The 22,721-nt window shown below is 43.5% G+C and overlaps 1 protein-coding gene across 1 annotated transcript; it reads left to right on the top strand.

The window, feature by feature from the left end:
• Positions 1 to 2,544: 2,544 nt before the first annotated feature.
• Positions 2,545 to 21,786, top strand: b4galt6 (UDP-Gal:betaGlcNAc beta 1,4- galactosyltransferase, polypeptide 6). Its single transcript, XM_056415304.1, has 9 exons — positions 2,545 to 3,298; positions 12,661 to 12,777; positions 13,833 to 13,946; positions 14,324 to 14,448; positions 14,640 to 14,756; positions 16,538 to 16,725; positions 16,896 to 17,018; positions 20,561 to 20,662; positions 21,539 to 21,786. Exons 1-9 carry the CDS (start codon positions 3,184 to 3,186, stop codon positions 21,684 to 21,686), a joined length of 1,149 nt encoding a protein of 382 aa, XP_056271279.1. The 5' UTR covers positions 2,545 to 3,183; the 3' UTR covers positions 21,687 to 21,786.
• The last annotated feature ends 935 nt before the right edge of the window (positions 21,787 to 22,721 follow it).

Raw genomic sequence — 22,721 nt, forward strand, 5'->3', positions numbered from 1 at the left:
ACTTTTGTTTAAAAAAATGTGTTGATGAGCCCAAAGTACTTTGGTGTCAGTGTGAGACTATAATGATGTGATTTTCATGCAATCTCTTGTGATGTATTATAGCATGCTGCTTTTGGGGTTTGCCACTGGTGCAAGCTTCCTTACACATCATTGAGATTATGAAAAGAAGTTCACTGTGATTATGAAGACAAAAACAGTTGTTCATTATTATTCCAAGAGCTTCACTGGGTTAATTACCACACTACATATACAGTTTACCGACATATTACTCTTAATATAAACCCCCTGAACAGAGCTGCACGATAAATCTGTAATGTGTGTTGTTATCTGTCTGTATGAAACTTTTACTTGCTTCCCATCTTGACCAGGACTCCTCTATAGCGGAAGAGATATTGCATCTCAATGGGACCTTTCTGTTAAATAAAGGATGACTAAATGAACAGGAAGGCAGGCCCGGTCAGACAGTCTGTCCAGGCAGATGTTGCACTCCATTGTTCATAGTGACAGGAATGAAAGAGAGAGGTCTGCTCTCACCTCAACACAGCGGTCCAACACAACACAACGCACTGTATGACCTGTGTCGAGCTGATCTTCTGTTATCTGATGGAACCTTGAAGTCAGAAAAAAAAGTGTATTTACATTATCTTGTTCGAGCATGTTTGCTATTCTGCTGTTTACATGCAGGGTGGGGTAACATTTCCTTGAACAGTGCGGCTAAAAGTCTTCTGTTGTCATCTCGCAGCCTCTTCCTTCACTTTGATTCATACGTCACGTCATCAGCATTCAGTTTCTGGCAGACAATCTGAATGCTGGGTCGATGTGTGGCGTTGTGTGTGTGCTGGATGTTCTGACCCATTTGATTGTGACTACTCATACACTCTGTCATATTTATTGAATGTGTTTTAACTCTGTAATGTTTCCTTCTGTACACATGACATTACATTACATCTATTGCATCTGTCCATCCTTGGAGAGGGATCCTCCTATGTTGCTCTCCTGAAGGTTTCTTCCCTTTTTTTCCTCCTGAAAGGAGTTTTTCTATTTCTTGGGAGTTTTTCCTGATCCGATGTGAGGTCCTGGGACAGGGATGCCTATGTGTACAGATTGTAAAGCCCTTCGAGGCAAATTTGTAATTTGTGATACTGGGCTATACAAAATAAACTGAATTGAATTGAAATTGTGTGTGTGTGTGTGTGTGCATGTGTGCGTGTGTGCGCGAGCGTGTGTGTGTGTATGTCATGGAGATCATCTGTTCTTTTCCTTCTTTTTGCCAACAAATCCCATGTGCTGATCCATAACCAACAGTGAATGTATTTGCTAACTAGTTACAGAGTGATGCGTTTTCCTCCTCTGTGCCGTAGAGCTCCATTAAAAACACCTGACTCACTGATGTGCACTAGGTGACATGTTGAGCAGTCTTCTTTTGCCGAGGAAGGTTCCCAGCTGGCGTTGCAGCCATGATAAGAGCTGGTTAGCTTCTCTTAATGCTAGAGAGGAGCTTCAGTGATTCATGTATTATCTTCTGTTGCATATGGGTACACTGGACCATATTTTACAGTATGAAAGCAGATAATACTGTCCCACAATTCTTTGCGGCAGCAACATTTAAAGCAATGCACCATCAATAACATCCAATAACATCTGCCGTCACTGTTTGATTGTCCACTTTCAATACATTGACGACTTGCTTCTTAGGAGGTTCTAATTGGACAGGAATTCTTATTTTGAGTGTGTCATTGCAGCACGCTCATTGTTCATGTGTTTGAGTAAAGTTGCTTATAAAACAAACAAACAAACCTCCATCAAGTCCAGTGGGATGCTCTCAGAACTTTAAAAAAAAAAAAAAAATTATGAAATCAGCCTTCACATCTCTCCTTGACCTCATGACGTTTTCCATTTAGGTCAAGGAAATGTTGTTCGTAAAAGACAAGTGTGATTCTTTAAATTATTTGACCCCAGCCTCAGATGGCTTCTGAATGGGCTGTGAGTGCTTATAGGTCAGTTTTTGGGTTGCGAGGCAGAGCCTCAATGGAAGCTGACATGCACATCTCACAAATCACACATTTCAACTCTATGAAAAATATGTGCAGGCCCCGCTGTAGTGGTGAGCGTCTGGGACTGTAAACAAATGTTATAATGGTTGCAAACCAAACGTTAAGATGTGTCTTCCGGGGCCACTTGAAAATGTGTACTGACTACGCTTTTCTCTGCCGTCTGTGATATCACAACCGTTTTTATTATTATTAATAATAATAATAGTAATAATAGTAGCAGTAATAATAATAATAATAATAATAATACTCTATTTTATGTGTCAGTTTAAACTTTTGAACTCGGCTGACAAATTTACATAAAACGGTTGCTCTTCTAATTGGTGCTAAATAAAAAAAGTAGGGAGGGGGGCTTCGCAGAGGAGAGGGAAGTCACTCCGCCGCACCGGCCGCACAGCACACACAGGTTTCCATGGCGACGCAGAGAGGAGGGGAACGGGTTGTTACGCCCACCGGAAACGGTCTCTGCAGTGCCAGCAGAAAAAATGAAAAGGAGGTGAACCTGCCATCCCTTTTATTGAGTTTATTCCTCGCATATTTCCCCTGCACTCGTGCGTTTTGAATGCTACAATCGTGCGGAAGCAGCGTGGAGACTCGGTGGCATGACTGGACGCGAACACAGTCCGCCGTCTGACAAAGTAGTGCGCCGACCGGGTTGGGAACGACGCACCGGCGGAGAGTAGACCGAGTGGTTGAAGGTAGCGCGGTCCTGCCCCCTTCCAATGACCACCCTTCAGTGCTAGCGAGACACGCTTCGCTGGCGACACCGCGACCATGGGAGGCTACCATGAGTCTACATAAGTAGTATTGCCGCTGAGCCCCCCTCCCCTCCGTAGAATAACAGTTACAACATGCCCGACCGGTGGTGCTCCATGAGGCTCTCCTTTGCCTGATATCAGCGTTACAGGCCTGCTTTTTCCATCTGGAAATTTCTTGGCAGGGGAAAGCAGGCCGGCTAGCACTGCTAGCGTTCGCCTTTTCCGCGCTGCGACTCTGGGGCTCGACAGTGCAGGTTTTGTCCATGCCCACGCTCGTGACGCTATCGACTATCAATTTTGGGACTTTTTTTTAAACTCCCAAGAAGTGTTTTATGGGATTGTTATCGGCGAGCAAGACGCAGGCCTAAGCCAAGATGGTGAACTGGAGGCGGCTGCTGCGAATGTCCAACCGCTCGTTCCTGGCCTTCATATTCTTCTTCTCCATGTCCACCACTTGTCTCTACTTCATCTATGTGGCTCCTGGAATAGGTTAGTTACCAGAGGTTTACACTAATCGCCTCACAGGGCGACACTTAACGTGCTTATGTCGGGATTATCTCCCGCCGCTCAACAAGCCCCGGCTGCTGTCAGTCAGCGCTAACGCTAAATAAACTACCAGGCTAATAATCCCGCAGCGCTGGGGTCCCCGTGGTGCTTTGCGACGCTTTGGAGCAGAATGCGTCTCCCACTGGAGAAGGTATAAATACTGTCACTTTGTGTTGAAAGTCTGGGTGATGTAGCCTGGAGTCGCACGGCTGGCATGTGTGTGAATGAATGAACTGTCGGGGTCACTGCTCGCGTTCATGTTTAGCAGGTCGGCCCAGTCCACGACTGGGATTTGGAGGTCTACTGGTACGAGTGTGTTCCTCGTCTCCCAACGTGTGCAATCTTTATATTGAGAATTAGTCAGCGTTTAGCCCACAGGCTCATCTGGACATTCTTGCTGATTAAGTCTGTAGAACAATTTTAAACCTAATATAAGACACTGAACTCTGGCTATGCTTCTTCAATGCGCGTGTGTTTATACAGCTGATGTTTCAATAACTTGGTAAGTAAACTCCATATGTTATATCGTTGACAAGACCCCATTCCTGATGGAGCAATATTATAATATGTAGCAACCCTGATGTTTGACCAATCAGATGCTACTTGTCTAGACCCCCCCCCCCCCCCCCCCCCATTGCTCTACCATAAATAATATTGTGGAATAACTTTCTGCTGGTGCCAGTATTTACACCAACTTGTCATGGAAGCGGACGCCAGAGTGCTGCTCTGGACAGGTTACCGTGTGCTTGTTGTTGTGTGTGTTGCTTTTGTTGTTTCAGACATTTGTGTGTGTTTGTGTGTATTATATGATGATGGTGCTTTTACTGGCAATTGGTGGGAGTTGTGTTTAGGAGGAGAGGCAGTTCTAGGAACAAATTCACCAAAGACTTCTGTTGGAGGTCCAGCAGTATGGCTGCAAGGAGTTGAGACGGCCCAAACGGGGAGCGTGTTAGTTGGTGGGAATAAGGGGTTGTTTCTTTCTGCTTTTGTTTTGTTGTATTGCATTGCAAAAAAAAACTAAAGGAAACTTGATGTGTTATTGTGTTTTGGACCGCTCCATATGTCAGGGGTATTGTCCCAGTATTGTATTACTAAAAATGGAAGCAGCGAAACATATCTAGCCTTATTTAATGGTTATAGTAAAATTATAGTTGATGTGCTCACTGCCAATTACACTTATAGGCAACATATTCAACAAAGATCTTATGGAAACACTTATTTTGTCTTGCACATCTCCGTTAATGCTGCGGTTAGTTGGGATTTTAAAGCTTGGGTTGGAAATCTTGACATTCCAAGAGCGCTGGATTAAAAACTCGAAGTCTTTCCAGCTTTTTCCCAAAAGAAGCCAGCAACACTGGCTCATAAAGTTACTGCATTGAGAAGAAGGCCATGGCGTCACAACACTGACCGCTCGCCCCTTCACGCCGCCCTCCAAAGCCACTCCCACTAAATTATGGCTATGGTAATTCTCACAGGTCCTGTGATGTAAAGGAGAATTTAAAAAATCAAATAAATTGTAAACGTTTTGTAAGGTTACGAACCCTTCCTTTTTAAGAATGGTGACATGTTAGCCATTTCTTTTTGCCACATGTATCCGTTTCAAATGTCAATGTTTACAAGTCGGGTGTTTTCAGAAGAATGTCGATATTTTGCCCTATATGTATTCATAACAACCCTGTTTATGACTGCACAACAGCTAGTGAAGTTGGCGTGACAGAAATCCATAAATATGAATTATTGACGGCGTCCTGCCTTTCGGTGTAATGCGGAGGCGTACAGAGTGAGTGAGGGCCATAATCAATGGAGACGCTGACGACGAGCATGACGCCACAGACTACTTGTATTTTGTTGCCACGTGTCTCCACATTGCATATTATGGTTTTGGAATAGCAGGCAGTTCATTGCTGCAGCTGAGTATGGTGTAGTAGGTGATGTGTGCAAGATGGACAGGAAGTTCTTTAGCTGGAGCTACGCGTGACACAGCATGAGGATGCAGGTCTCCTCTCTGGATGCTAACTCGCTGCAGAGCTCTGAATGGGCTGCGTTATATACGGTGGACTCTCGGCCAGTCGGTGCTTGCTGGGCTCCACGCTTCAGTCAACATCGAAAGTTTAATTTGAGAACTCGGGAGTGTCATTTCATGCTTTCCTTGTTCTGCCTTCCGTGTTACTAATTGTGACTTATCCAGCATGTGTGCAGTTGGGGAGCGGAGTACATATTGAAAACTGTTCGTATAGAGAAGGGAAATATCCAACAACAAAAAAGCCTTTTTCTTTTAAATCCTGAACTGAGGATGATGTTATTTTGGTGTTGGGGGTTTGTTACTGTGTTCACCAGCTGGTTTCCTCCTGTCCGGCTTGTTTTGACCCGTCTGTTTACGTTCTGAACCCTGTCACTTGCTCGCCAGCAGAGACCTGGCTGCTCTGTGATAACACACTTATCAGCCCCACACACTGTCCTGCTGACGCGTTCACTCTGAAACCGGTGTGCTGACCAATAGGAAGAATGACACTTATGATAAATATTTTGGGCCAAAGCAAACATGCCTTGTTAATGTCAAATTGACTTAAATTAATTTTCATTTCATAGGGAGAGAGTTCTTTGAGATAGACAAGATCTGTTATCACATCATGATGACTTCCTATACGAGCGCTATCGATGTATTTACCAGACCTTATCGAGCCATACATTGAGCACCGCACGCCGCATGCTGTGTGCAGAGCCTTGTGTTGGTGTTCAGTGACAGCGATGCAGAACATTGGGAAAGCCGATGCATGCCGAGCTGTTCGTAAAGTTTATTTGGCGCTGAAGTAACTTATGGATGTGTTCATTACATTCCCTGGCCATGTCTGAGTAAATGCAATAAAAGAGGGTATTTATGGAATTACAGGTAGTTATTCAATATTTCACCATTAAATGAAAATGCATTCCTATCACTTATCATTACGCCCTATTGTGCTGGAGTGCCAGCGCCTCAGCAGTAAAAAATCTGGAGTCTTGGGTCCTCCCCCCTTTTTTGTGCTAAAATATGAAAGATATGACACTGACAAGCTGTTCAATACATTACCATGGCATATATTGTATTAACTCACCATTCTGAATGTTTTTGTGCTTAGTTTTTACTTGCTCCCTTGTCCTCTTGATGGATGGGTTGCAGCGACATGGGGCTTGAAAGCACTCATAATTATGACTGTTACACCAGAGCATATCATTATTGTAGAACATGATTAAGGAGGACTCATGAGAAGAATAGAGAGAATCACACAATTTCTTTTCACTGCTTTAATTGATTGAAGTTCTGATTATGAATAATGCATACATATATACTCGGGGCTCCAGACTGCGACCAAATGGTCGCATTTTGCGCCTAAAATTAGACACAGTGCGAGTAAATTTTTCATCAACTCGCGCATGCGCGACCAGTAAATTAGCAGATTTCTTTTTTTGTTATTAAATATTTTTGTTGCTTACAAACTTGTTCTACACTTCAGCCCACTATAGTTAGCGGTAATGCCTGAATGACTGGTTTGCTAACCGACATTAACTCCAGAAGAAGAAGAAAGGAGACGAAAACCGAAGAAGAAGAAGGCTGGCCTGTGTGTGAGAGGGGGGGGGCTAATGTGTGAAAAGAGGCGCACCGCAACGGAGACGCAACGAGGCGAGGGCCGCAGAGTGAGAGGTCAGTGGATCCTCAGCACCGAGCGGCGTCCCCGTCCCCCGAGTTGAATCTCTGGGTCGACTCAGCCGACTCTCACATGTCTGCCCCTATAGACTGATGCTCACGGTAAACACATTCCATCAGGAGCGCGCGAGGATTTTGATAAAGTTAGCGGAAGGATTTAAGTGACAACATCCGGTTTTGCAAAGTTAGCGGAAAGAACCACGTGAAACAACATCCGTTTATCAAAATAAGATGTCGACAAATCATACACTAACATATAAAAGTAAACAATGAACTGATGTATCTTTATAGATAGTTTCTGAGATTTAGCTTAAATTATGCTAACATTAAAACATTTTTACTGGACCAAGGAAGAGTTTATAAAAATTAGTCAGTCTTTTGTATGTTAAGAAAAGTCCTGTATATAGATTTCCCCAAGAGTTCCAGGAAATGAATAATGCAGATGTGTTCCATACATATCTGAAATCCCTACAATAGCAATCAAACTATTTTAATGTATCAATTAGGACATTTTCAAAGTAAAGTCCTAAATGTTTAAAGAAATCGGTAATTTCTTTAATGTTTGAGTTGCTTTATATATGTATTTCCTCATAGTCCTAGGCAATAATGCTACACAATAAATAGAATGCTTCAATCAACACCGTGATCGGTGATTGGTATTATCGGATCGGCAGATACTGATTTCAGTGATCGGTATTATCGGTGATCGGCAGATACTGATTTCAGTGATCGGAAACACTGGAGTTGATAAGCGTGTCTTGTCTGATCAATACACAACAGTGAGGTGCGTGAATGGACCGAGCGGCCAGCTGCTGATCACGCACTCAATAGCTCGACTGCATGAATAGAAGGTGCGTGCATAGCGCGCAAAAATTTTTTTTGGGAGCACCCAAGACCCATTTTGACCCAGGAAAAAGTGCGCCCCTAAATTTTCTGCTTGCGCCCCTAACATTTTAAGTTAGGAGCGACTGTGCTCCTAGTTAAAAAAGTTAGTCTGGAGCCCTGATACTGATCCGCCCATACACATACTCAAACTACTAGTTCTATATAGTAATCTACACATGCATGTATATACACATCTAGTACATGATACATAAGCGCATACAGTACATATATCCTCATGAGTATCTATTAATTTGTATGAATTAGATACTCTTGGGGCTTGTTTTTATCTACTTATTCTGAAAGAGTGGAAATAATTATTTTCGCTAGCAAGATCTCATTGGATGATGCATTCCATTAAGCCGACTTCCAGCAGGCGCATTTGAAGAAATATAATTCGATTGATTGGGGTGATGAGGCACTTAAACTGCTGCATTCACACCAAAAGCGTCAAATCAATGCACATGTCGAAAATCTGTGGATTTTCATCAAGTTATCCAGACGTAGTCGGTGAAATTCACCGACGGGTATGAACCTACGAGTAATGTTATGAACCCAAACACGAGGAGTTTGATTTTACGACGTTTGTGGGCTTTCCACAACAAGTATAAAGCAGAAATAGAGGTTAATCCTTCCATGGTAGATGGCGGAAATGATAACTGTGTTCAGCGAGATAAGTCACTGAGACAAGCCACGCCCCCTCGAGAATATTCGCACCGCCTTTAGTGTAAATGCCACCGTAAAGGGTACCTGTAGCCCAAAACACCAACGTGCTACATCCATTAGGCGCATCAAATAAATCATATTTTCCCCGCCGCTATTGTCAACAAGTCACGCATAGCCCGAGGCTTTAAATTTCTTTGTCAACATTCCGAGTCCGTGAACGCTTCAGTGTGCAGACATATTGCCAGTTATTTACTCATGTCAAAGGTCACTATGACGTAGAGTCGTTGAAAGGAATTCAGCCAATCCGGAGCCACTTCTACACGCGTTGCTTCTTGGGATAGATCGGTGGCCTCAAACCAGTTCACGTCTGGAGTTCACGCCAAGATGGCGCAGTGCAAGGCGTTCGGTTGTCTAAATAATAAACGGACTCACAAGACTAAAAAGTTCTTTTGCATGCCCAAACCTAGTACAGAGGAAAAGAAGGTGCTCAAAGAAGTGGCTGCACAATTTAGGAACCGGGCATACTTTAAAAACATTTACATTCAGCAGAAACTCCGTGGTATGTGAAGATCACTTCGATCCAGATTGCTATGAGAGAAACATGCAGGCCGAAATGTTGGGATATCAGGCCCGGACCAAGTTGAAGAATTACACAATCTATATGGTCAAAATCAATGGAGATACTGCTAATGCCACGATACACGGGCAGCGGACGCGGCCTTATTCGATATACCGCGGCCTCCATGGTGCGCGGCCTACTGAGACCGCTATATAAAGTATGGGCTTCTTAGTCTATGCTAAAGGATCATCATAATCATGGGCGATAGTATGCAGGCAAATGTTAGGCCTCTCGCTTATGGGAGAATAAAGGTGAATATATTGTAACGGACTGAGGGAATGTTATGTTATAAATGTTATGTTCCGGATGTAAGTGAACGTCTCACGAGCTGGTAGCTGTGAGGCGTGTCTGTGATTGGACAGCGAGTGATGTTGTTGTGTGTGTGTTGTTGTGTTACGACTCGTTCGGAGCAGAGCTATGACCCGGAGCAGACGTGAAGCTGGTTTGGAGGTTTTCACGGCGTTTTGCTGTCGTTTTGGCGTAGGCTACGGCCAACAGTAGCTTGTTCTATGTTCCTTGAATAAACACCATATAAGCCATCTACGTCTCGTAGCGTTCCTGACCCAGGGTCGCTACAATATTCAGAATATTAGTAATAATCACACCAACTCTGGTGATCGCAAATTAGCCTACATGAAACAACTGGCAAACTTACCGATTTGACAGTTCTCCCTCGGGTGCAGGCCCCCGAACATGTCGGCCGAACATTGCATCAATGAAAGACATCTCCAGCGCTGGCTTATGCGCGATGTAGCTATCAAGCTCACGCTTTTGTGTGAAGCAGATGAGGTCTAATGTCATTATATCATCGGACATAAGTTTGTGTTCTTTACAACAAATGCACTCTATGTCTGTTTTTTGTGGCACACATTTCCCACAACTGCACCAAACGTCCGCCGACTTGCGTGCACGGTCCGCACGGTGAAGCATCTGGACCGGCGGTCCTTCGGCATCAACTTCATCAGAATCATCGCTATCATCGCTGTCACAATTCACTAAATGGGGATAGTCTGCTTTTAATGGTTCATACAAGTATCCAGTTGCTGAATCAGACACTCTTTCATCGTCCATATTTCGCCCGTTTTCTTTATTATTATCAAGTTCTCAGCATTTGTTTGCGAGCGCTCGACGTTGTTTACATTGGTTTCTGAACACATCCGCTGTGGTTGGCTGTCGATCTATCAACGATGTGACGTCACACCACCGGCGCCATATTCAAGCACCAGTGCAATGAAGCTTGTCGGAGTTGAGGACTTTGAACAGCCTAAACTACGTATTGTTATTGAATACTGGACCGTCAGTGCATGAATAACCTTTAGAAACACATTATCTTTTGATCTGGCTACATATTCGCGATCTCAACAGGTACCCTTTAAGCATTTAACTTGTCTGCGATATTTTACCATGCTTGTGTATAACCCTCCCAGAGGTGGTGGTGTTAGATTTTGTCATGATTATGGTCTGAAATTCCTCATATGCGTTCATGATTTTCTCCTGCTTGTCATAAAAAAAGAAGCTCTTCCTTTGAGTTTATTTGCCATTGTGCTGTTCGAAAATCATGGTTTCGGTGATCGACGCTTCCCCCTTTTGAAGTAAGAAGAGCAACTATCCTGATTACTGAAGTCTGGTTCCAATAAACAAGATTGCTTGATCAACCTTTGAGAAACCGAGATAGCCTGACTTCAATCATTAAGTTAATTTAAACTGGCTAATAGGACATTTTATCGACTTAGTTGAACCACGTATGAGGACAGGGGGCGAGGTGTCACTAGTACAAGCCAACGTCTGTCAGTCTAACTCTACTGTGGTTGGTTGGGGCAGCTGAAATGACAGTAATAGGACTCTGGTGTGGACGAAACAACCGGTTCGGGGCCGCTTGTGAGAGCTGGTTTCGGGACGGTTTCCAAGTGAACCCTGGAGCGGTTCGTTTGCAGTGAGAACGTCATCTCATCCAGTTGCAGGGAGTGAACCAAAACAAGGGATTCTGTCTGGGCTGCCTGTGTGGGCATTCGTTGAGATGGACACACGATGGGTCGTGATTTTCATTATGTCATCATAAAAATTTGAATAGTCAGTTTGAGTTGTTTATTTGATCATTTAGACCGCGGCATTCGTCCCAATTTGCCTATGACTAAATACAAACGATGCAAACCAAAATACCCTCTTGCAGATACTTAAAGTAGGATTGTTGATCATAATTTCTTGACTCAGTGTAGCTTTATATTTCAGTAAATGTGCGGTAAAAAAACGGTAATCCAAGACTGGTGCCACAAAGTGCTCGGTCATTACCAGCTGCAGTGGTTGTTTTCTAGATAAGCTACTTTACGGTCCTGATTAGAGATGCACCGATCAGGTTTTTGGTGCCGATCACCGATCACTGAAATCAGTATCTGCCGATCTGATAATACCGATCACGGTGTCGATTGAAGCATTCTATTTATTGTGTAGCATTATTGCCTAGGACTATGAGGAAATACATATATAAAGCACCTCAAACATTAAAGAATTTACAGATTTCTTTAAACATTTAGGACTTTTACTTTGAAAAATGTCCTAATTGATACATTAAAATAGTTTGATTGCTATTGTAGGGGATTTCAGATATGTATGGAACACATCTGCATCATTCATTTCCTGGAACTCTTGGGGAAATCTATATACAGGACTTTTTTTAACATACAAAAGTCTGACTTATTTTTATAAACTCTTCCTTGGTACAGTAAAAATGTTTTAATGTTAGCATAATTTAAGCTAAATCTCAGAAACGATCTATAAAGATACAAAATCAGTTCATTGTTTACTTTTATATCTTGGTGTATGATTTGTCGACATCTTATTTTGATAAACGGATGTTGTTTCACGTGGTTCTTTCCGCTAACTTTGCAAATCCGGATGTTGTCACTTAAATCCTTCCGCTAACTTTATCAAAACCCTCACGCTCCCGATCGAATGCGTTTACCGTGAGCATCAGTCTATAGGGGCAGACATGTGAGAGTCGGCTGAGTCGACCCAGAGATTCAACTCGGGGGACGGGGACGCCGCGTGAGGATCCCCTCGTGGACCTCTGACCTCTGCGGCCCTCGCCGGGCGCATCGTCTCCGTTGAGGTGCGCGGCGATTGAAATGTCTCTGATAGTTTTTCTCGCAGATGTTACGTCATCTGATCGGCCGTTTTGAGAACGCCGATCAAAACCGATAATGGGAATATCGGCCGATATGGATCGGCGCCGATCAGATCGGTGCATCCCTAGTCCTGACAATAGACGTCAGTGCACATGTCAATTTAAATGGCATTAAAGTACTTCTACTGTTGATTCGTGTGAGATGACATTCAGGGTTTCTCGCTGCAGATTGATTTGTTGTTGTGACTGAAACGGTAACATCTCTGTGTTAGCTTGTTTTGTATTTAATGCAATAAATCCAGCTAATTGCTTGTTTTTACCTGTCTTTCCTTCAGCCAACACATACTTCTTCATGGTGCAGGCTCAGGGCATCATGTTGAGGGACAATGTGAGGACAATCGGCCAGATGATTCGATTGTACACCAACAAGAACAGTACGCTCAATGGGACGGGTGAGTCATGCACAATCAATTATTATTACTATTTCAATTCAATATAAAGGAACCTGATGTGACGAAGAAATGTATCCATGAAACAATGCATGATTCCATTCTGGCTATATGGGGTGCTGAATGTCAGATTTGACCAAATAGATAATGATAAATAGCCTTTCATGGTATAACTATCTCCTCAGGGTGCATGAACTGATCACCATGTCGACTAAGTTGCTCTATATAAACTTACAGGACCATCAGAGCAGCGTCCTGGTGACGGCCTCAGAAAGGCTAAATAACAACATAAAGCTTCTGTTTCAAAATCAAAGACTACAGTTATAATTTAGAGCATGTGCATGAGAATGTAGCGCTAACGGAGTGCTGAATATATTTAGAATTTCTGAGTTAATCTGTCAAAGTCGGCAGGGGGACGCTTGCTGGGCTCTTGCTGTCTCTTTCTCGCTCCGTCTGTGCGTTACTGAAATGGGAATAATTGAATTCTGGCTAAAAGTTATATTTACAAACAGGAAAAGCAAGCAGGCTATCAACCTCAGTTTTAGCACTGCAGATAGGGCCTCATCGACCCAACAACCAACAAGAGCTGTGCTGGAAGAACAAGAGATGCATCTGCTAATAATGTTGTTCTTTTGACAGTTTTTCTATGAATAACATCTAGCTTCAACACTGGGGGATCAAATACTAAAAATATATTAATAATTAGTCGACAATAGGCAAGACTTGACCAATTACATTGAGCTGTTAAGCTTGAACTGACAACTAACGGTCGCGCAAAATCTACCGTAATTCTTATTTTGAGTGCGCACTAATGTGGAACGCTCAGATAAATGTAAACAGCTGATTAAAGTACACCTAGTGACTCACTTTCAACCAATCAGAATGCTTGATTTCATCTACCCGCATTATAAAGTTACTTGAAGAACACACTGATTGTTCCACCCTAAAAAAATGCGTGACAATAATTGATGACAAACCAGTAAACTTTGAGCTCCATCATTGACTGTAGATGGTGCGGTTTGAAGTATTATACATGAAGTCGGTGGTTTTCGCTGCAGACTATCCTGACGGCAGTAACTCCAGCGAATACCTGGTGCAGCCAACCACGTACCTCCCGGAGAACTTCACCTACGCCGAGAACCTCCCCTGCCCAGAGCGATTACCTTCTATGAGTGAGTAGAGACTCGCACCCAACACCATTCACACGGTTGGCCATTTAGCTCTTATGTCACTCTCCGGTTGGGAGGGAAATCCCACGATACTAGTTTGGCTGCTGTACAGGAAATCCGCACCAATTGCTTCTTCTTTTTTTTTTGGAAGTCTGACCTGCTGATTCTAATTTTTTTGCAAAGTGCAGACACTTCCAGAGGCGAAACACGTCACAGGTACACGTCATCCAAAAGTGGCTTTTCACTTAAAAAACAAATAAAAAACAGGAGCCGATGACGTTTCTTGTGACAGCGTTGTGTTTTCCTGTGGAGTGGTTCTGATGTACTCTGTAATGTTACTGCATCAGTGGAATAGTCTCTTCAAAAAAATCTCTCCACAGAGGGCCTTATGGACGTGAACATGACGGAGATCCCTATGGAGGAGATAGAGCTGAAGTTCTCCAAATTTTATGACATTGACTTCGGAGGTCATTGGAAACCAAAGGACTGCAGCCCTCGCTGGAAGGTGGGTTCATGCATATTACAAGTCTAGTAATTATATACCCTGTCAGCAAAAGTACATTCTAATGTAATGTATATCCAGTAAAGTGTCAGTGATGCAGAATATATTCTTCTGGAAAACCAAAAGGCCTAGAAACCACAAGGACTTAGTTGGTACAGTTTGGGTGGATTCTTACTCTCATACTGGTCCTGTAGGTGGCCATCCTGATCCCATTTAGAAACCGCCATGAACATCTGCCCATCCTCTTCCAACACCTCATCCCTATGCTGCAGAGACAGCGGCTGCAGTTTGCCTTCTACGTCATCGAACAGGTACTGTGTGTGTTGCATATTGCATATTTTTTGTATAGATACTTAATTAAAATAGCGTGCGATCAGAGCGCACTCACTGATGCGCTCCCTGTCATGCTGCCTGCACGCGTTGACTGCAAGGGGGCGGGGCTACTCGGCGTTCACACACACTCATGCTGCGTTCCCACCAAAAGCATTGCTGGAAGCGGCAGTCATTCAGACGTAGTCTGTGAAACTCACCGAGCTGTGTGAGCCTACGGATGATGTTGTGAACCAAAACGTGAGGGCGTTGGATGTTCCGACGTCAGTGGGATGTCCTCAACAAGTAAAAGCAGAAATAGTGTTTATTTATTCCATGGTGGATGGCGGAAATGATAACTGTTTCCACGGAGTTAAGGCGCGAATGACGCGACTATACCACAACTTGTCGGGCGAGTAAACTCACGTGAGTAAAGTGTTGCTTTTCGTGTGAACGCAGCATAACAGGCAGCGCTCACTCACAGCGAGTGATCGCTGGGGAGACCGTCCTTGGCTTTAAAAAAAAAAAGGAGGCCGGAAGTGAAATCTGGAAATACTTTGGCGACATTGCAGACAGTGAAGGAAAGCCCACTGACATACAGAGACCCGTAAGGAAAAGATCAAATATGAACTCTACAATTTCTCATATTTATGGAAGAAACTGTCGTCATCTGGTCAGATACAGACAAAAGGCCCACATAACCGTGCATCATCGATGCTATGATGGCACAATGTAGTTTTCATTAATATCTTGCTGTAGATTAATACAATATTAATACCATTTGTTTAGTGTTGAACTAGCTGGTAAAAAGAGAACCATACAGATGTTTTATTTATTACTAATATAGATAAATATAACGGTATCGTATTTGTGGTATTGTATTGAATTCTGGTATCGGGATATTTATGGCAGATATCGAATTTCTAATTTCGGAATTGTGACAACCCTAGTGTGTTTTATGTATTTTGAATATCTACTCGAGATGTAAATCTTCACTGGCCTTACAGTTATGATTCACCTATCAACGTTTCTCGATGCAATTCAATGTATCTACAGCATTCAGAAGTTCTGAACATGGCTAATTTTACATTAAATTAATTGATCTTTTTAACCCTTGTGTTGCCTTAGGGTCATTTTGACCCGAATCAATATTAAACCCTCCCCCCGCCTTTGGGTCATTTTGACCCGATTCAATGTTTCACCCTCCTGTTACCTTTATATTTACTAACATATTTTACCCTTTGGGTTCAATTTGACGCCAGCAATTAAAACCTCCAGAAAATTATTTGAATTAATATTGTTTTCCAAGTTTAAGTGTGAGGCACTTTATGTTTGTTTGTTGACTACTGAAAGAACACCGACATTAAACATTGAATGGGGTCAAATTAATCCGAAGGCGGGGGGAGGGTGTAATATTGATTCGGGTCAAAATGACCCTAAGGCAACACAAGGGTTAAACGATAATTTTCCGCATACATGTTTTTTTTCAGCCTAACATTGTTGAAATGGAACAGCTCAAATTGGTCACGACATAAACAAGTGAATGGACTGATGAGTGTTTGAATGCCGTCTCTGTACACACACACACTCTCAAAGCTCCTTCCTCAGGCGGTGGGGGCGATGGCATGACAGTAAAGGACGGAAATCCAAAGTAAAGATGAAATGAAACCAAAATCCTGTCACTGTGTTGATGCATAATGGTCCACATCCTTATCAATGATGTCCTCATCTCTCCCTCTAGTCTAACCTCTTTTTGTGTGTGTGTGTGTGTGTGTGTGTGTAGAGTGGAAGCCAGCCCTTCAACAGAGCCATGCTGTTCAACGTGGGGTTCCGGGAGGCCATGAAGGATCTGGACTGGGACTGCTTGATCTTCCATGATGTGGACCACATCCCAGAGAACGACCGGAACTACTACGGCTGCGGTCAGATGCCGCGCCACTTCGCCGCCAAACTGGACAAATACATGTACATGTGAGTTTGTCATCACGGTACTGAGAACATCTAGAATGCAAATGCCCAAGATGAAATGTAGATGTTAAAAGGCAGCACTGACTTGAGACGAACATGAATTATTCGGCCATGCGGGGAGCAGTCCTGATCGCGCGGCTCTGTGTTGGACTCATGTTTGCTGTTGTTTCCAGTCTTCCATACAGCGAGTTCTTCGGTGGTGTGAGCGGACTGACTGTGGAGCAGTTCCGCATGATCAATGGCTTTCCCAATGCATTCTGGGGCTGGGGAGGAGAGGATGATGACTTGTGGAATAGGTGAGTCTACGAAAGAGGAGCAAGAGGTCAACAAAATGTTTGAATTGTGGGGTCCCGTGTCAGGGACACGACACATGTTCTATTCCTCTTCTGGATGCCGTACAGCAGCAGACCACAACAGGCTCACTGTGGTCTCCATGGTAACCTACTGAAGGTATCTGCACAAGATGGATTAGACCCTGATTATTGCCACAGCGTGTTTCCATACAGCAAGCAACATGGCCAGCATGAGCTGACATAAAAGACCAGTTACAACTGGACACGCTCCGGTTTTCTCTCGTAGACGACGAGGTGACCAATGAGTCGACGTCTTCTACTGTTAACTGGTGGATTACAGTCTCATGTAGCCGAGAGCGCCACCTCCTCTGCTATTTTTTTCTGCCAGATTTCAATAGTTTGCTTTACAATTGAATTGAAACGCGACTAATGAATCCTAGATGTTTTCTTTTGTCTCAACAGAAAAACTAATGTAGATGAGATTGTTTCTGGCTGCTCCAGGCTTCCTTGTTGTTTGATCCTGGGTCGTAGTGTTAGCAACACCGGCTACTGTCCAGAGCACGAAAGAACGGAAAGAATCACAGTTTGAACTCGAAATGCCCTTTATCAACAACGTGAGGCTTATAGGGAACCAATCTAAATGCAGATGGTGTCTTTTCTTTATTTAGTGCTAGTCTGTCCCAGAAACACTCCTGGGTTTCAGCTGAGAGTTCAACTGGCAGTAAAACACTGTTAAAGTCTGACTTATGAATGTTGAGGTGGTTGATCTGACAAAATGTCCACTGTGTCACAGCTGACGGTCTTCGTTGAGGGGTCTCTGAGGCGAGACCACATGTTCTGCTTTTCCGATACACAAAATCCACCTTGAAAAGGATTCCGTTTTTGTCAAAGGATCTTTAAATAACCTTTATCTCAGTGCGTGTTCCCAAAGCGTCTCTCCTCTCTCAATCCTTCGGTCTGACCTCCATCTCTTGCAGCTCCTAACAGGTCAGGACTCTGATGGCTGTCGGCACAGATGGGAGTCGATAAAGTACTTTTCTAGTCATAAAAGTAGGATAGGCGTTTTTGGACCGAATGATTTCCTGCTCTGACACTCTTATATTTACTGAGGTTCATCTTCTGCCCACATGTACTCTCAGTTCAGTGGTTTACTAGTCTGGTGGTTAAGAACAGCAGTGCTGCAAGTAGAGCCTCATCCTGTTTCCACCAGCAGTTTGTTGCTAGACTGGCAACAGTGTTCACAGCTTCAAGTGAACTCAATCCCAGTGAATTGCCGCTGGTTCAAACTTACAATTCAATTCAATTCAGTTTATTTGTATAGCCCAATTTCACAAATTACAAATTTGTCTCGGAGTGCTTTACAATCTGTACACATAGACATCCCTGACCCAAAACCTCACATCGGACCAGGAATAACTCCCAAATAACCCTTCAGGGGGAAAAAAAGGGAAGAAACCTGCAGGAGAGTAACAGAGGAGGATCCCTCTCCAGGATGGACAGATGCAATAGATGTAATGTGTACAGAAGGACAGATTTAGAGTTAAAATACATTCAATGAATATGACAGAGTGTATGAATAGTTCATAGTAGGCATATTCCACGATGGAGACCTCCACGATCCATCAGGCAGATGGCGGTAGAGAGGAGGAGTGGGCGGAGTCTCAACAGTGGGCGGAGTCTCAACAGGACAGTGGCGTAGTCATGAGCAGGAATTCCACGACCCAGACCTCGATGATCCATCAGCAGATAGGATCTATGCCGTCTCATAGGGTCCGATGACCCCATGAGACGTGAAGTCAAAAGGACTCCGGGGAGAAAGCAGAGTTAGTAAGGTGTGATTGAGAGATGAAAATTCATCCTTAAGGAGAGAAAAAAGAGGAGATAGGTACTCAGTGCATCCTAAAACGTCCCCCGGCAGCTATAAGCCTATAGCAGCATATCAAGGGGCTGGACCAGGGCAAACCTGATTCAGCCCTAACTATAAGCTCTGTCAAAGAGGAAGGTCTTAAGTCTACTCTTAAACGAGGTGACTGTGTCTGCCTCCCGGACTGAAATTAGAAGCTGGTTCCATAAAAGAGGAGCTTGATAACTAAAGGCTCTGGCTCCCATTCTACTTTTTAAGACTCTAGGAACTACAAGTAGTCCCGCATTTCGTGAGCGTAGCTCTCTAGTGGGGCAATATGGTACTACAAGCTCCTTAAGATATGATGGAGCATCACCAATCAAGGCTTTGTAGGTTAAGAGAAGAATTTTAAAAGTGATTCTTGATTGTACAGGTAGCCAGTGCAGAGCAGCTAGTGCAGGAGTGATGTGATCTCTTTTCTTAGTTTTAGTGAGAACACGAGCTGCAGCATTCTGGATCAACTGGAGGGACCTAAGAGATTTATTAGAGCAGCCTGATAATAAGGAGTTGCAGTAATCCAGTCTCAAGTGAGCGAGCGTGAACCAATTTTTCTGCATCTTTTTGAGACAAGATGTGCCTGATTTTTGAAATATTACGTAGATGAAAGAATGCAGTCCTTGAGATTTGCTTTACGTGGGAGTTAAAGGACAAGTCCCGATCAAAGATAACGCCAAGATTCTTTACAGTGGTGTTGGATGCTAGGGCAATGCCGTCTACAGAATCCACATCACCAGATAATTGATCTCTGAGGTGCTCAGGGACGAGTAAAATTACTTCGGTTTTGTCTGAGTTTAACATCAAGAAGTTGCAGGTCATCCATGTTTTTATGTCTTTAAGACATGCTTGAATTTTACAGAGTTGGTTGCTCTCCTCTGGTTTTATCGATAAATATAGTTGAGTGTCATCTGCATAACAATGAAAGTTTATGGAGTGTTTCCTGATAATATTGCCCAAAGGAAGCATGTATAAGGTAAATAAAATTGGTCCAAGCACAGAACCTTGTGGAACTCCGTGATTAACGTTGGTGGTTATCGGCGTCATCGTTTACAAATACAAACTGAGATCGATCTGATAAATAGGATTTAAACCAAATTAGTGCCGTGCCTGAAATGCCAATCGACTGCTCCAGTCTCTGTAACAGGATGTCATGGTCAATGGTGTCGAATGCAGCACTAAGGTCTAACAAGACCAGTACAGAGGAGTCCTTTATCTGCTGCCATTAAGAGGTCATTTGTAATTTTCACCAGTGCCGTCTCGGTGCTGTGGTGTTTTCTAAATCCTGATTGAAATTTCTCAAATAAACTATTATGATGTAGAAAGTCGCACAACTGATTTGCGACCACTTTCTCAAGGATCTTGGAGAGGAAGGGGAGGTTAGAGATCGGTCTGTAGTTAGCCAACACCTCTGGATCCAGAGTGGGCTTCTTCAGGAGAGGTTTAATAACAGCCACCTTGAAGGAGTGTGGTACGTGGCCTGTTAGCAGAGACACATTGATAATATCTAATAGAGAGCCGCCAATTAAAGGCAAAACGTCTTTAAGCAGCCTCGTCGGGATGGGGTCCAAGAGACAGGTAGACGTGTTCGAAGAAGAAACCGTTGAAGATAATTGGTCACGGTTGTTCTTTGCTGGTTTCTCCTCAGGTTTCACTATGCTGGTCTGAATGTCACGCGACCAGAGGGAGAGATCGGCAAGTACAAGTCAATTCCTCACCACCACAGAGGAGAGGTGCAGTTCCTCGGGAGGTAAGACCGCTTTGAGTCTCCGCTCCACAGCCACATCTCTATTCTGAAGAAGACTCTTTCTCATCGAGTCCTAGGAAGGGAAGAAGAGTTTGGTTGTAATGTTAATATTTTCAGCAGCAAGAGTAAACCGCTGCAGATGACCTGCTGGACTCAGTCCACAGAGCCTTGAAGCCCCGCCCCCTCCTCTCCACAGAACGATGTTAATATGAATATTGAGCAAACAAATTGTCAACATTTCTTTTCATCTAACTTCAGTAATTAAGGGTTCCAGTGCTTGTTTTTAGTGTTTTTTTCCTCAAAAAGTAATGTTACTGAATAAATGGAACTTATTTTAGATTCACAATGTAAGGTATATGTGATTTGTTCGCTTTAAACGTTCCCTTAAGTAGGCTGGTGATATTTCTTGTTGTCATGTTGATATCTCTTCTTCCTTAGTGCCATCGAGTTCCATTAAAAATGTAGTTTGAACTCCGCCTCCCATTTAGGGATGCACCAATTAGTGATACAAATATATTATTTTATTAAATAACATTTCTATTTAGCTATGTTTAAGCCTGGCCTGATTGATTTCTGCCTAAAATGCGATGAGAAACTCTGGAATCTGTTTGGTACTCGCCGCCACTAAGAAACACCTACGGTGTATTAATCCACTGAGGAAAATAGTCCCTAACAAATGCACTATTTCCTCTTGCTGGTTTGATTTTAAAACTACAGTAAACAGCTGTTTTATGAAATACCTGAGCTATTTAGTTTTCATGAAACTTGTTTGTGAGCTCACAGAACCTTTGGTTATTATTGAAGGCGTGCCTCTGTCAGAGCAGCTGAGGGCCACAGCTGTACGTCTGTCGGACATTGATCTGAGCTGTGTGTCTGCAGGTATAAACTGCTGAGGTACTCCAAAGAGCGGCAACACTTGGACGGCCTCAACAACCTCAAGTACAGCCCGCACTCGTCCCTCAGCAGCCTCTACAAGAACATCACGGTGGACCTGAGCCCTGAGCTCTCCCCCATCGCAGACTACTGACTGCCCTTCTCCACACACCCCCGCTCCCCTCCGGCCTGGCCTCCCCGGGTGGAGGAGAGGAGAGTGGGGGTGGGTGGGTGGTGCACAGAGGGAGGGGGGAAGAAGCCACAAAATGCTGCCAAGAAATATTAGCGAAGGGGGCGGGGGGGGGGGGATCCAAACCTTGGAAGAAAGTTTTCAAAAAACGAAGAGGCGGTGGCAAGTCTCTCAACGTGAACTGTTGATTGTGTGTGTGTGCGTGTGTCCGCGTCTGCGAGATTGTGTGTGTGTGTGTGTGTGTGTGTGTGTGTGTGTGTGGGTGAGTTGCTGCATGTCTTTTTGTCTGCCGGCTTAACTACTACAAGTTGACATGAGTTGGTTGAGGCCGGGGGGAGCAGCGGCGGCTCAGCTCTGATGTTTGCTGCAACGCCTTAACGTGGCAGAACCACGGCTCCCTCCGCCCGGCGCCGCACCGCTTCAGATGTATCACCGTCACCTTACAAGCCAACAGACAAGCTCTTGTCTCACTTTCTACTATTGTTTGTTTTCTACATATCATTTTGTGAGGCTTAAGTATTCCTTTTCTCAAACAGGGATCTGAGCGAGGTTAATGTTTGTGATGTACATTTATCATTTTTCTCTTTTTGATACGTGGTATTTATTTTCTCTCGGGATGTTGGAAGGAGCACTCCTGTCGGTGTCACTCAAGTGTTCGCTGCTTGTTTTTTGCTGCACTGCTGCTGAATCCGCATGAACATGTATGTAAATATCGTAAAAGCTCGAACACAGATCACAAATATGTAAATATGGGCCTTTAAATGCTCGGGCGTATAACAGTGATATTCCAGTGGGTTTGAATTTTATTTTGGCAGCTACCTTTGTTCTAAGGATTTAATAAGAGTGAGTGGTTTCTTCCCAACAGGAAGATCGTCTAACAATGTAGGATGTTTGACTTAAAAAAACAACAACCCAGAAGTATCCAAATCTTAAGGTTTGACATAATCTTTTGCATGCCTTTAATTTATTTTTGTTTACCAGATTTTGTTCTTTTTCTAT

The sequence above is a fragment of the Pseudoliparis swirei genome, chromosome 5, assembly GCF_029220125.1.
Source record: "Pseudoliparis swirei isolate HS2019 ecotype Mariana Trench chromosome 5, NWPU_hadal_v1, whole genome shotgun sequence".
Lineage (NCBI taxonomy): Eukaryota > Metazoa > Chordata > Actinopteri > Perciformes > Liparidae > Pseudoliparis > Pseudoliparis swirei.

Excerpts from the sequence above, each read along its gene's own strand:
- b4galt6 (XM_056415304.1), top strand. The coding sequence starts at position 3,184 with ATGGTGAACTGGAGGCGGCTGCTGCGAATGTCCAACCGCTCGTTCCTG. Across the intron at positions 3,299-12,660 it reads CTATGTGGCTCCTGGAATAG|CCAACACATACTTCTTCATG; the intron begins GTTAGTTACCAG and ends TCTTTCCTTCAG. Across the intron at positions 17,019-20,560 it reads GATGATGACTTGTGGAATAG|GTTTCACTATGCTGGTCTGA; the intron begins GTGAGTCTACGA and ends GTTTCTCCTCAG.